At 35.5% G+C, this 15,549-nt stretch overlaps 1 protein-coding gene across 5 annotated transcripts in view; it reads left to right on the plus strand.

Moving 5' to 3' along the window:
• The window catches only part of RALGPS2 (Ral GEF with PH domain and SH3 binding motif 2), a 170,326-nt gene that overhangs the window by 84,322 nt on the left and 70,455 nt on the right, over nucleotides 1–15,549 (plus strand). For all 5 annotated transcript variants that reach the window (XM_043568127.1, XM_043568129.1, XM_043568131.1 and 2 more), the window contains one exon: nucleotides 5,580–5,706. In XM_043568127.1, coding sequence (XP_043424062.1) covers nucleotides 5,580–5,706 — 127 coding nt within the window. The remainder of the gene's footprint in view (nucleotides 1–5,579; nucleotides 5,707–15,549) is intronic.

Raw genomic sequence — 15,549 nt, forward strand, 5'->3', positions numbered from 1 at the left:
TCACTTAAAAGGACACCACTGTTTACAATATCAAAGAAATACAGTAGCAAACAATAAATAGAATAATATATGAAAGACATGTGCAGAAAACTATAAAACTTTATAGGAAGTCATTGAAAAAGAACTAGGTTAGATGGAACAGTATCGGATAGTCACAGATAGGAAAGCTTAAAGATAGCGTTTTTTCCCAAATGCACATAGAGATTATATGCAACTTGAATCAGTCCCAAACTGGGAGTCTGGATAAGATTGCTTATAAAATAATATGGAAACATAAAAGGTCAGTATAGCCAAGTTATTTCTGAAGAAGAAAATGGGGTTGGAGGCTTGGACATTTGCCCTAACAGATACCGAGATGGATTATATTATTTAGGTAATGTGCAATTAGTGCAGATGTAGACATATCGACCAGTGGAACAGAATAAAGAACCCCCAAAAAGATCAGCTTTTATAGAACTCTGATATATGACAGTGGTGGCATTGTAAATCAATGAAGAAAAGAGGGGCTGTTCTTAACTGGAGCTGGGAAATTAGTTACCAGTTTGGGGAAAAAATGAAATTAGGCCTCAAAAGTCACTGTCAGATGAATTAAAGAGTTATATGCAAAATGAAAAACGTTGAAGCTTTTAGAAGAGGAAAAATTGCTTAATATCTCTCTGGCTTAGCATGAATAGATTCCAACTTGGAATCTGTAAGTATATTTTAGATAAGATACAAAAACCTCAAGCAGAGAAAGAAAAGATGAAAAAATTTTGGTACGTTAAAGTAAGAATTTCTGTTCACTAAAAGGTATTTAAAAAAATTTTTAAGTTTATTTATTTATTTTGAGAGAGGAAGAGAGCATGAGTCGAGGGGAGAGGCGGGGAGAGAGGAGAGAGAAAATTCCTGACACAGGCTCTGCGTGCTGTTAGCGCAAAGCCTGATGTGGGACTCGAACTCATGAACTGTAAGATCTTGTCCTGGGCCAAATTCAAGAGTCTGACACTTAGCTGACTGAACCACAAGTGCCCCAAAAGATATTTCAAAGAAAATTGAAAAGAATGTGTAGCAGTTGCAACTGGTCAAGAATTTATATCCAGAGTATATAAAGAATTCTTACAAAGCAAAAGGAAAAAGTAAGAAAAATGGAAAAGTATGCATTATGATGGTACTTCATAGAAGAAGACATATGCGTAGAGACAGTGAAAATGAACTACAGCCACACGCAACATTATGGATGAAATTTCATCATCAGAACATTGATTGGATAAAGCCAAAGATTAAAAACAGTATGATATTCTTTAGTCAAAAATCAAATAAAATTTCAGTCAAAAATTTTTAAAAAATCAAATAAAAGAGAATGATAAACACAAAATTTAGGATAGTGATTATTGGTTATTTAAAGATAATCAAAGGAGGGGCGCCTGAGTGGCTCAGTCGGTTGAGCGTCTGACTTAGGCTCAGGTTGTGCATGATCTCCCAGGCTCATGAGTTCTAGCCCCGCGTCCAGCTCTGTGCTGACAGCTCAGCACCTGGAGTCTGCTTCAGATTCTGTGTCTCCCCCTCTCTCTGCCTCTCCCCTGCTTGTGTTCTCTTTCTCTCTGTCTCAAAATAAATAAACATTAAATTAAAAAAAAATAAAGATAGTCAAAGGAATTGGTATGGAAGAAGCACATAGGTAGATGTGTATTGTTAGTATATGGTTTGTAAGTATGAAGATTAATACATGTGCATTCACTTAAAAATTTAAGGAAAAAATCGATTTAACAAGAAAGTAACATCAGGGACTAATGATAATTTGAGTGTCATGAACAAAAGATTATAATTAATCTGCATTTAAGGTTCAAAACAAATAACTTATTTATACAAATGAAAGCATTTGTACAGATTATATGGAGATACAAATCAAGGTGATGAGGGGTGATCTGGGAATTTTACTTTTCTTATGGTGACTGAGATGTACAAGGGTTGATTCAAATTTTCCCAAAGTCCATTGTTATGGTAACATTGTTATGGTATAGAGATTTGGCCAGGAACATTGGGAGTTCCCACCTTCGGGCACCAGTGAAAGTGTGAACAGCTTTGCCCCGGTGGCCTCTTAACCAGAGAAAGAATATGGTGCTAAAACATGAAGAGTTGGAACCTTGTGAACGTTTTCCCCCTTTTTTGGAGGAGTATAGTGAAGTGACATTGTAGGGATATTAAGACTAAACATCAGAAAAAGATTTGAAAAGGAGAAAAAGAAAATCAGGACTTGTAAGTTATAGCTTTGGCACGTGGGCTTTGGATAAGTTTCTGAGCTATCACTAGGAAATAACCTATTTTAACATCTAATTAATTCTTTTTTCCATATTCTTCTTCTAAATAGTCTTTTGGAAACAAGTCTCTACTATCCCACCCCAGATTGAATCCTTTTAATCTGGTTGTTGATTATTTTGAAAATTCCAAAATGTAAGTTGTTCTTATACATATTAAACCATGTAGTTCTTTACCACAGGTTTGTGTTTCAGAGGTGGCAAAATCAGTGATGTTGCGAGTACATAATTTGTTTCTCCTGAAATTCTACTGAAGTTTTTGAATGATTGATTTAAAAAAAAAAAAGAATGGGCTTATTCTTATTCCTGCCATGTCATATCACTGTATTTTCCATATCCACACATTTAAGTGGGAGAGAAAGGGATGGTTGGACTTACAGGTAGAAGCAGAGATTCGCACCTACTCTTGAAAATGCTGATCAAGATTGTTAAAGCTGGGCCAAGGAAAATTATATAATCGCTGTTTTAGACGGTGGAATATCTATCTAAAATATTAAAGCAAAGGACTCCTTAAAACTTTTGTTTTAAAGAAGGAGGGATACTAGTCACACATTTTTCTGATGGAGATTATCTGAAGATAATCTGCATCTTAGAGCCCATGATAAAATAAATTCCAACAGGAATCCCAATCGTACCACTTGTAGTATTATATATAAAGAGTGGTGGATTTGGTGTCAGAATACTCTTCACCTCCAGAACCAGACTGAGACACTGCAAGACAGGGACCTGTGCCTTTGTGGGTGGATGACTGTGAGAGTATTAGTATGTGCTTCTTGCTAACCCTGTAATCTCCTTTGAATCTCTATCTCCTCATTTCTCTATTAATCTTCAGACTTCTCTGTTCACCTCATAGAGTTAGATGAGAATTTTACAAGTGGAATGTGTTTTGTGTGCTAAAAAATAACACTAATGTTTTATGACATAAAGTGAAATTTTATTATATCATAATGAAACAGTAACTTCATATGTTTAAAGAAAACAAGACTTTTTTCCAGAGTCTTTGAAATACTTAAAAACATATTTTTGGGGGTGCCTGGCTGGCTCAGTCAGTTAAGTATCCAACTCTTGATTCCAGCTCAGGTCATGATCTTAGAGTTCGTGGGTTCAAGCCCTCATCGGGCTCTGCACTGAGTGTGAAACCTGCTTGGGATTCTTTCTCTCTCTTCTCCCACATGCTGTCTCTCTAAAAAATAAATAAACTTTTAAAAACTCTATATTTTCTGAAATTTTTAATTAATATTTTTAAAATACCCTTTTTATTCAAGTATAATGAACATACAGTGTTATATTAATTTCATATGTACAGTATAATGATTCAACAATTCTATATATATATCTCAGTGCTCATCAAGATACGTGTTCTCTTAATTCCCTTTATTTCACTCATCCCCCCACCCACTTCCCCTATAACAACCACCAATTTGTTCTCTGTATCTAAGAGTCTGGTTTTGTTTTGGGGTTTTTTGTTTGTTTGTTTTTGTTTGTTTTCTTCGTTAGTTTAGTTTCTGAAATTCCACATATGAGTGAAATCACATGATACTTGTCTTTTTCTTATTTGACTTATATCACTTACTCTCTAGCTGGGTCCTTCCGTGTTACTGCAGATGGCAAGATCTTTTTTTTATGGTTGAGTAGTACTCCATTTGTGTGTGTGTGTGTGTGTGTGTGTGTGTGTGTGTGTGTGTGTACACCGCATCTTCTTTATCCATTCATCTATTGATGAACACTTCGGTTACTGCCATACTCAGCTATTGTAAATAAGGCTGCAGTAAACATAGGAGTACATACATCTTTTCAAATTAGTTTTTTCATTTTTATTGGTTAAATACCGAGTAGTGGAATTTCCAAATCATATGGTAATTCAATTTTTAATTTTTTTAGAAACTCCGTACCGTTTTCCAGAGTGACAGCATTAATTTGCATTCCAACCAGCAGTGCACAAAGGTTCCTTTTTGTCCACATCCTTGCCAACACAATATATCATTTTTCATAGAACTAGAACAAATAATCCTAAAATTTGTGTGGAACGATAAAAGACCTCAAATAGCCAAAGCAGTCTTGAAACAGAAGAACAAAGCTTGAGGTTTTACAGTCTCAGATTTCAAGGTATACAACAAAGCTGTAGCAATCAAAACAGTATGCTACTGGCACAAAAATACACACATAGATCAGTGGAACAGAATAGAATCAATTAACAAACCCATGCTTATATGGTCAGTTAATCTATGACAGAGGAGACAAGAATGTACAGTGGAAAAAAGACAGTCTCTTCAGCAAGTGGTGTTGGGAAAGCTGGGCACCTACATGCAAAAGAATGAAATTGGGCCACTTCCTTATCCCATACACAAAAATAAACTCCAAATGGATTAAATGTGAGACCTGAAACATAAAATTCCTGGAAGAAAACATAGGCAGTCTCCTCTGGCAATGGAAACAAAAGCAAAATTAAACCTTTTCAGACTACACCAAAATAAAAGATTACTGTATAGTGAAAGTAACCATCAACAAAATAAAGAGGCAGCCAACTGAATGGGAGAATACATTTGCAAGTGAGAAGTCTGATAAGGAGTTAATATCCAAAATATATAAAGAATTTATACAACTCAATACCCCAGAAAATCCAGTTAATGGCACAGGACCTAAATAGACCTTTTCCCAAAGAAGACCTACAGTTGGCCACCAGACACATGAAAAGATGTTCAAGATCACTAATCATCAGGGAAATGTAAATGAAAACCACAATGAGATACCACTTTATACCTGTCAGGATGGCTAAAATCAAGAACACAAGAAATTCCAAGAGTTAATATTATTTTGGGTGATTGACCTTGCTTTTACTCCCTTTGATTGTCCCAATTTTTTTCAAAGGCACTCACTACAAATCACCTCAACCCTCTTAAAAACAGTTTCAGTTGAGTGTTCACCTCTGTGTGATACAGCACTGATCAAAGCGATCAAAGAAAGAATGTCTTGTTAAAAATCCAAAAATGTGAATCACAGTTTTATGGTTATCGTTAGGACTAGCCATGTTTAGATTTATCAAAAAAATTGTTACTTAAACCACAAAATTGAGTAATCTCTTTAAGGATATTACATTTTATAAATAATGGATTTGGGTTTATTTTAATAAACATGTCTGATTTTGTTTTATTTATATACTGCCAAAATATAATTGAAAAATGTATAACATTGAAATTAAAACTTAAATTTATATACAGCTTCATGTCTTTGCTAAAATAAAATGGGATTTGGAAATAACTTAGACTCTTCTGTTTGCTTTTTTAGTTACTAAGTCGAAAAGACAAAACTACCTTTGAAAAATTAGAATATGTAATGAGTAAAGAAGATAATTACAAAAGACTAAGAGACTATATAAGTAGCTTAAAGATGACGCCTTGCATTCCCTATTTAGGTGAGTAGTGTCATTATGTGTTCATTATGTCTAGTTCTGTCTTAATCAGTAGTTTATATAAAATTCTAGATATTTTAAAAGTATGTGTATCCTTTTAGGAAATTACTGCAAGATTGTTAAGTTAAAAAAGTTGACTAAAGAAATATGTTACCTTATTACCTGGAATGGATTTTCATATTAAATTAGACTTTGGCCCTTAAGGTTTTTCGTAGACTCTCATTTTTCTCTTAAAGATGAACCATTGGTAAAATAATACATTTTAGCTCTTTTGGTAATGATTTTAAAGAATGAAACAGTAGTTTGCAATGAAGTTTAATGCTGTGAAAACATGTAACATTAACTAAAGAAATTGATCAAAAGATTTATTGAATTTATTTTCAATATCATGAGTTCCTGTTATTTTGTATAGTTGGCAGATATTTTAGGGCAAATTATGAAAAGTAGTCTAAATGTTGGTGGTGTTGTTTTCTTGGATGGAATGAGTTGTTCAGTAGTGAAAATTTAGCTAAGTGCTGAGACAACCAAATGTATATTTTAGATATCATTTGACTAAGAATTTGTCTCTTTACTATGTATTTTACAGTGTTGATAAATTCCAAGAACTATTTAGTAATATTATAAGATTATTTTCAACAAAAAAGGAACAATGCTTTGTTAGGTGTTTGAATGAAAGGAAGTCTCAAACTGTCCCATTTTAAAATGTAAATTTAAATATAGAAAATATAGAGTATTTTGTTTCTTTCTGAATATCCCTTTTTTCATCTCTGTCTCCACTATCTTCATGTAATTACTCATACTGGATTTCACTGTAACTATTTTTGAAAGTAATTGGAAAAAACCTGTTATTTCTTCAACTATCTTAGTGTCCTCTTTGAAGTCTTTGTAGTACCAATGACTAGAAGACAAGGTAGGGACATAGGCAATTGATAACTTTCTCATTCAGTTGAAATAGAGCATCTGCCTTAGTTTGTCAGAGAAGACTGAACTCATTATTAGGACCTTGTAGGACATCCTAGGATTCCAGTGGGAATAGGGAATGTTGCACATACTGTGTTGAAGGCAGAATACCCCCAAGCAGAGCACGGATAAGGGCTACTACATTCCAGAATATTGTGTCCTGTTTCTTTGATCAACAGTACAGGACCATAGTACCCATGACTCCATCAGAGAGGCTCAAAACTGGATATTTGGAGAGACTTTCTGCATATGCTCCACTTTACACCATGGCCTTGGCTATGCCCATTCTTGAAAATGTCATTGGGAGTGAAGAGGAATAGAGGATTTTTTTTAAATCACCAATATCTTCATACTTTCTAAGAACATAAACTTTTTATAGCTTAAAGAACATTAGACTGAGAATCAGCAACCCTCATTTCCAAAATGGCTCTTCCCTACTAACTTTTGAAGTCATTGAATTGTCGTCTTTGAGCCTTATTCTCTCTACCTAGAAGTAGCACACCTAGGACCAAAATCATGTTCTTCTTTCAGCTGGATGGGACTAATTAAGAAAATTAAGGTCCAGAAAGGTGGAAGGCCTGACTTATAGTCTGAAGATCTAGTTACTGACAGATTTACATTCCAAAGTCTTGATCTGGTGTCTTTCCAATTGTACCTGTTCAATTCTCATTCCAAAATTTACTGATTCTATGTTTATGGCTGTTACCCATTGAAATGTTTTTCTCAAATTCCACTATTTGTATCTTTTCGAAAAGGAAATTAAGGGGCGCCTGGGTGGCTCAGTCGGTTAAGCATCCAACTTAATTTCTGCCAACTTAATTTCAGGTCATGATTGTGTGGTTCGTGAGTTTGAGCCCCACATCGAGCTGTGCATTGACAGTGCAGAGCCTGCTTGGGATTCTCTCTTTCTCCCTCTCTCTGCCCCTCCCTCGCTCTCACTCTCTCTCTCTGTCTCAAAATAAATAAATAAACTTAAAAAAAAAAGGAAATTAAGATTCTTTTCTGTTGAAAATGAGAAAATGAATATAAATCTTTGTGCCATGATGTCTAGATTAGGAGTCTGCTTTACATTTTTCCACAGTGGAGACTTTGGTACAGGATTTGAAGTTGTAATGCATGTGCGTCCATTTTTGCCCTGTTATGCACATAGAAGGGGAGCAAACCAGCAGCATAGTTGGAGTTGAGTGGAATCTGGAAAGGTTGGCTATTAGAAAGCATACCTGTTTCTTCCCAGCCTTGGTACCTGAAACAAACACAGTGGTTATTCCTATTGGTTAAAGCAAATGAGACAAATATTGAGATGCAGAAGTTGATGTAGAGAAAATTTCAGAACCATTATCTTTTCTGTGGCTTCAATTTGGTCTCCAATGATTGACTCCTCCTTTTTTCAGTTCCCTTTCATTTTACATGTTCGCATGACCCAGACTCTTCTTTTTCACTATTACTATGTAATTTTCCTTCACTGTACCGAAGCTAATTAAAAAGTACTCTATTTCTTTCTACTTTTCTTGCTGTTTTCTTTTGCTCAGCATGCTGTTATCTCCCTCTTCACTCATAGAAATGTTCCCTATAAGGCTACCATGATTTCCTAGTTGGAGTGTTTGATAGGTGTTTCTCAAGCCTCATCTTAATTTTGTGAGGTTGATAGTAGTTATTTCTGCTTTTTGAAATTCTTCAGTAGTAGCGCCAGTCTCTTGGTTTATGTTGTATGTTTCTGGCATTTGTTTTATTGATTCCTGTTTCTCTGCCTTCTTATTACATCTGTTCTTCTAAAAGTCTCAGTCCACTGCTTTTACTTAGTCTGTACTCTCTGGAGTGGTCAGTCAGATTTTTCCATAATTCTCCTGAAAGCTCCCAAATCTAGCCCAACAACTCCAGTACATCCAGCTGTCTAGTAATTCTCAGTGCCTGGTAACATTTTGGATACTCAGATACTGATTGAATAAGATATCTATCTGTAGGGAACTCTGATTCAACATGTTTAGAAGTAACTTCATCATCCTTCTTCCTTCAGACCTGTCTTACCTCCTTATATGTTTGTAGTCTCCATGTAATAGTTCATCCCTACGCTAGTTTGGGAAGAAGCACCTGAGATTCTGAGATAATTATGGAACATTTGGCACAAACATTTGGCAGACTGGAGAAAGGAAAAGTTAATGTTTGTCAGATAAGTTATTATGACTCAATTTAGTTTGTTTCCATCTTAAAAATAATCCTTTTAATGCAGTGACAGTTTTGTTTTGTTGTAAAGCAAATCTTGAGGTTAAATGTATTTCGTCTATCAAAACACACATGCTTTTTCTAAGAAAATGTGAAGCATCGTCAATTTATACAACTGTGTGACTACTTGATTTATTTTACATCTTAGCTGGTTTGTTGTTTCATTCCTGATCTTTAATACTGAAGTATTAAAGAACCAAGACCAACAACAGTTTATATCCTGTTATTGTTTACTTTTTTCATATTTTCTTCTAATTTAAAATTAATGAAGACTGTGTTTTTTATTTAAGTTGTCTTGGTTTCAGAAGCCTTTCCCACTCTTAGGAGATGAGGCCTAGTGCAGTTGTCACAAATGTCAGTATTTACAAGATGCTATTGAATAGGACAGAACTTGCCCTAGAGGGGCGCCTGGGTGACTCAGTTGGTTAAGCATCAGCTTCAGCTCAGGTCATGATCTCACAGGCTGTGGGTTTGAGCCCTATGTCGGGCTCTGTGCTGACAGCTCAGACTGGAGCCTGCTTCAGATTCTGTGTCTCCCTCTCTCTCTGCTCCTCCCCTGCTTGCGCACGCTCTCTCTCTCTCTCTCTCTCTCTGTCTCTCAAAACTAAAAAAAATTACAAAAAATTTTTTAATAAAATAAAAAAAAGAACTTGCCCTAGAAATGTTGGAAAGATGCTACTCAGTATGCATATGGGTAGCTTCTGTTAACTGTCCCTTTTCAGTATGCAGAATTTGCATAATGCTGCCCTTTATCCCTTATGTTGCAAAGGTTTTTATGGAAAGAGTGTATCAACCAAAAGAATCTATACGGCGTAGAGAAAAGGGGAAGGCAAATCATCTGTTTTTTTCTTTTCTTTTTTTTTTCTTCTCTCTCTCTTTCTTTCTATGTTTATTTATTTTGAGAGAGAAGAAGGAGAAGCAGGAAGGGGCAGAGAAAGAGTAGAGGGAGAAAATCCCAAGGTGGTGCCACTCTGTCAACGCAGCCTGATGTGAGATTCAATCTCCCAAACCTTGAGATCATGACCTGTGCTGAAATCAAGAGTCAGACATTTACCTGACTGAGCCACCCAGGAGCCCCCAAGTCACTTTTCTTAACACAAGATAGAATCCAAACTTCAGTGCTTTTGCCTCTAAGAATTATGACCAAAATCAACCATTCTTAGAAAAGCTTTAAAAAGGAGGTGGCGGTTTATATGCTGATAAAACTCTTACTTTGATACTGCCAAATTTATCTACAATATGGATTAAATTATAAGAAGTAGAAAATGTTTTCTTGGCTTTCAACTCATCATCCCTTGCAAAATTGTCTCTTCTGTTGGTTTGCATTCAAGGTAAAAATTAGTCACCCTGGACAATATAGTGAAAAATTCTTAGAATAAGGATACAGTATTTCTGGAGAGAAATAGTTTGGCAAATCTCAAGGAAAAAATGGTTTTATATGAGAATTATTGCTTTAAATCTGAAAATTATTAACAGCTCTCATTTGTTCTTGTCACTGGAGAAAAATCTTAAGGGGCTTATTGAAGAATTTGGCGTGGGAAGTTTTGCTTTGCTGAAGAGAGAAAAATAGGACATTGTGCTAAAATAATTGAGCTGGATGAAACATAAATATTATTTCATGTGCACAGCCTAGCCTCATTTCTACTTTATTCGTGTATTTTGGGGTAAAGCAGTAGCTTAACAAGCTTAGGATGCTTTCTGGAAAAACATAATAAAAAATAAATAGTTGTAGTTCTTTTTATTGCTTTTGATCAAGTAGAAGCAAAGAAGTTTCTGTAAAATCTCCTGCCCTTCTGTAGCACACAGGTACATTGTTTTGATGTGTCTAGGTGTGATTCCTCTCACTCTTGTAGAGAACCCCCCCCCCCACACACACACAAATTCACAAATTTTTGATTTGTTAGATTTTCATAATAGTCCTTTTTTTTTTAAGAAAAGAAAAGCTGTCCTTAAAACTTCCTGTAATATAGCATCCCCTCTATCTTCAATTCTGAAAAGCACCATTTTGTTTTTATAATGTTTTAATTCATCTTTCCCTCAGCAGAATGTAAGCTCTAATCTCTTGGTTCAAAACTTTATCCTTAGCATCTAGAACAAAAGTAGGTACTTACTATTTGTTGGTTGAATTAATTAAATGATTGCTTTCTGGCTCTTCTCATTGTTCCAGTAACTTTGTTTTAAATACAATAGATTTCTTTGTGAGGCAGTTTTACAATCAGTCAACTTCCCACCTACCCCAGTTTTCCTTTGGTGCTTCAGCTGGCCAGCCAGTATTTGCACAGCAGGCCACAAAATGGACTTTGTCCCTGCCCTTACGGAACTTAACTTAACGTCTCTTCAATACCAAAGGCTCAGATCCAACATTACCTTGTCAGTAATCTCTTCTCTCTCCTGTGTCGTGGAAGAAGTACATTTATTTCTTTGCCAGCCTTCGTCAGTGGTGCCCTCATCACACTTGATGAAATGTTTAAAGCATGCCTAAACTTACAGTGGTCTCCAGATTTTATCTGATCCTCTGTTTTACAGTAATTGTTTACTTATCTTGATCTTTTAATAGGATGCAGTTCTTTATTTTACTTTAGTTTTAGAAACTTCTGCTAACCTGTGTATAAATGTTTTCAAAGATATTAGGTGTTCATTCACATTTTTATTCAGATAACTTTGACAACATCCAAAGCTGTATGTAGCTGTATGGAAATTAAAGGGATTTCCCCCTTCCCCTTTTCTAGAGTATAAAAGACTCTGACACTGGTCTCAAAAATGTCTAATGGTCAGGGTACCCAGGTGGCTCAGTTGGTTAAGCATCCTACTTTGGTTCAGGTCGTGATCTCATGGCTCGTGAGTTCGAGCCCCACGTTGGGCTCTGTGCTGACAGCTCAGAGCCTGGAGCCTGCTTTGGATTCTGTGTCTCCCTCTCTCTCTCTGCCCCTCCCCAGCTCATGCTCTGTCTCTCCCTCCTTCAAAAATAAATAAACATTTTTTTAAAAATGTCTAATAGTCAAAAAATGTCATTGGCTTTTGATATTATAAGACTTTCATTCCCTTTCCTTTCTTTGGTTTGATTTGTAGATAATATACACCGTGGAGTACTTTACCTTATTCTTCTCACTAGATTATATATTATATTCTAAAACAGCAATAAAGCATGTTTGGTCATTTTTGTTTGAATCCCAGGAATGCGCTCTGACCAAATGGCAGCCAGCCCTGGCTTTCTCTTTAGCCAAAATTACATCTGCATTTTCCATTACCTCATTTATATTCTTTTTGCTCTCCTTCTTTTTTTATATATTTAAAATTCCTCTAACATTCTTTCATGGTATATTTTCTGAAGTTTACTTTAGATCACTTGAGGACTTGTGATATAAAAAGGCTGGGGATAGGGTTGCATTGATTTCTTTCCCCTGTTCGTAGTCTTTCTTTAAGAGCTTCTATCTTGAAAATAATGTATAGCAGTTTACAGATCTTCGTTTTAATCATAAACAGAATCAGATCCCCCACCCCCACCCCCAGTTCCAGCAGCTTTGCTGGTGGCATTTCTGGTTGCTGATGTTGCCATAATTGCAGTTAAAAAAAAAAATTTGCAATTTTTTGAGCAAACCTTAACAGAAAAATAATAAAAATCTCAATAACTAACATTTATTCAGCACTTAATCCTGTATGCCTGACACTGTGTTTTTTACATAAATTGTCTAATTCTTAACAGTTTTATAAGGTAAATGATATTATATTCACATTTTACAAGTGAAGAAACTGAGACAAAGAAGGTTAAATGGACTTACATAAAGATAGGTATTATGGGCACCTGGGTAGCTCAGTCTTGATTTTGGCTCAGGTCTCACAGTTCCTAGGATCAAGCCCTGCATCAGCTCCATGCTTAATGTAGAACCTGCTTCGGATTCCTCCTCCCCTCTCTCTCTCTCTCTCTCTCTCTCTCTCTCTCTCTCTCTCTCTCTCACCCTGTCTCCCCCTCCCTTCACCCCCCCCCCTTTTCCCAACTCAAGCTCTCTTGCTTTCAAAAATAAATAAATAAATAAATATTTTTTAAAAAGATAAGCATTATATTTCATTTACAGTTCAAAGAAATAAAGCATTAGGGAATAATATTAATATTTTGGGAATCTGTATTGGAATTAAAATTTTGAGTTCATTTGTCCATCTTTCCTATAATTATCTGTAGACTTACAATTTAGTAACTATTAACCCCACTGATAAAATTGAAAACTGAGCTTATTTTTGTTTATTTTTATTTATTTTTTTAGTGTTTGTTTATTTTGAAAGAGAGAGAGTGCACAAGCAGGAGAGGGGCAGAGAGAGAGGGAGAGAGAGAATCCTAAGCATGCCCCACAATGTCAGCACAGAGCCCAATGTAGGGCTCAAACTCATAAACTGTGAGATCATGACCTGAGCTGAAATCAAGAGTTGGATGCTTAACCTGCTGAGCTGCCCAGGTGCCCAGAAAACTGAGCTTATTTTTAGATGGCTTTTGGGAGAAGTAGGAGAGGAGGGGGGCTTGGCATTGTGAGTGGAAGCATTCTTTTCTTACTTGGTTGTCTTTTTATAGACACTAAAATAAAAGACTAAAAATCTGTGAGGGTATAATCTTTAGTTTACTATTAAGTATATAAAAACCATATCTTACTAGTATAGGTTTATAAGTAATTGTAAACATCTTCATAATTGCAGAAGTGTTTACAGACTTACTATATTATTACTCGTAGGAGTCCTAAGAAATATAATACTAGAAGAATTGGCACTCTCATATCATGACTTACAGAGTCAAGTGAGCACTGGACTAAAAATTTGGTCGTTCTACTCTACCAAGCTTGGAGCCTGGGGATAGGTTTGTTTGTAGATACCTACTGAATTTCAAGGCAATGTCTAATATTGGCATTATTCAAAATCTCAAGGTTTAAAAGTCTACCTCAGAGATGCCAAGTTTCCTAGACATTGATGGCATCTCCCATTGAGTACAGAATGGAGTCTAAATCATTCTTAGGATAAGCTTCGTTTCATTTATTAAAAATGACTGAATCCTTCTGTAAAGCATCTCCAAAGTTAGAGTTCAGTCTTATTGAAGGTCGGGCAACCATGTCTTTATTCCTAAGTGACCTGCTAAGTAGCTAGCCATTGGACCACACAAGTGACCTATCTAATCTCTCAGAAGATCCTCACTTGGCTTAAATTCTTACTATGACTGTCTTCACCTTAGTTTTTCTTTATCTTTTCTTGTGATCCCATCTCTTAACTATCTGCCGTAATAGCTTGTCATAGCTCTGTTAAGTTAGCAAATGAAGAGCTGGCTACTGTTCATATCCTCATTTTATAGATAAGAAAATGGAATATAAAAACTGCTCAAGGTAACACAGCTAGTAAATTGGTAGAGTTGGGCCTCAGATCCAAGTAGTACTGACTTTAGTACCTATACTTAGCCATCATATAATTCTGCTTCTTATTCCCTGCTCTACAGGAGCTCCAGAACAGAGCTATCTCGTGTCTATAAAGGAGAGCAGAATGGGCCCAGTGGCCAAGGTGGTTTAGCATTGAGCCCATTTTTCTTGTTTGTATGTGGACTTTCACATCATTCTAGTTTTAATAAAACAATATTCTCCTGTGAAAGATCTTTAAGACTTGTCTTTGATAGGGTTTTGGATGTTTACATGAAATGCTATATAAATGGAATGACCTTGTACAATTTTATCCAATTAAGATTTGATAGAACAACTAGATACCTAATTTATCCAGAAATCTTACAGCAGATTTTTTTTTTTTTTTATTATTCTGGGGGTGGTAGGAGGGACTTCAAACCCATTTTAAGATAACCATAGGTAAAACAAAGAAAAGCACTACTTTAATATTTTGATGTTCTCTTGAAGCCTTTTTTGACCGGCATTTTCGTTTTAACATACGACAGGAAAAACACTGGTCATGTTGGTGGGCTTGAGTTGTTCAAGTGATTATCTTCAGTCATGGTTGGATTTTCTTTTTGCTTGAGCAGAAGTCTTCAGCGATTTCTCTAAAATTTTAGTTCACAAATGAATTAGGAAAGTCAACTGTAAGCAAGAACATGTTTCTGGAAAGAAATTGTTCCAGGAGGTTGGTAATAAGTTGTTAGATCCAAAGTTGAGTAAAAGACACACACGCACACACACACACACACACACAATAAGTTGGAATTAGCAAATTGGACTAGCCAAACCCCTGTGGATTCTGCCCTGAAGGTATTGAATCTCAGTATTGAGAAAATATCTAACAGTTCCTTGAAGTTGTGTTAGTCCCACCCATCAGTATGTGGTAATGCTTATAAAGTCCTCTAGGCTTTCTGACTTGAATAGCAGACAGGATCAGAAAATTTGGAAGTGGGGAGAGCAGGAGTATTAATAAGCTTGTTTATACGTAAGTTATAATTCAGATCTGTAAAACCATTGGCTCACTAAATTTTTGTGATTCCCATTCTTGTAATACCAATATTTTGCTGATAGAACAATATAAATACATTTCAGGAAATTTTGGTGTTCCAATAAATCATGTGAAGACAATATTGAAAAAATCATTTATAATTTCCATTTTTTGTAAATTTGTTTAAACATTACATACATTATTTTTTAAAATACATATTTAAATACTATGGATCACTTAATTTGGGGGGGGGGAATTGGCACAAAATAT

Source organism: Prionailurus bengalensis, chromosome E4 (genome assembly GCF_016509475.1).
Source record: "Prionailurus bengalensis isolate Pbe53 chromosome E4, Fcat_Pben_1.1_paternal_pri, whole genome shotgun sequence".
Lineage (NCBI taxonomy): Eukaryota > Metazoa > Chordata > Mammalia > Carnivora > Felidae > Prionailurus > Prionailurus bengalensis.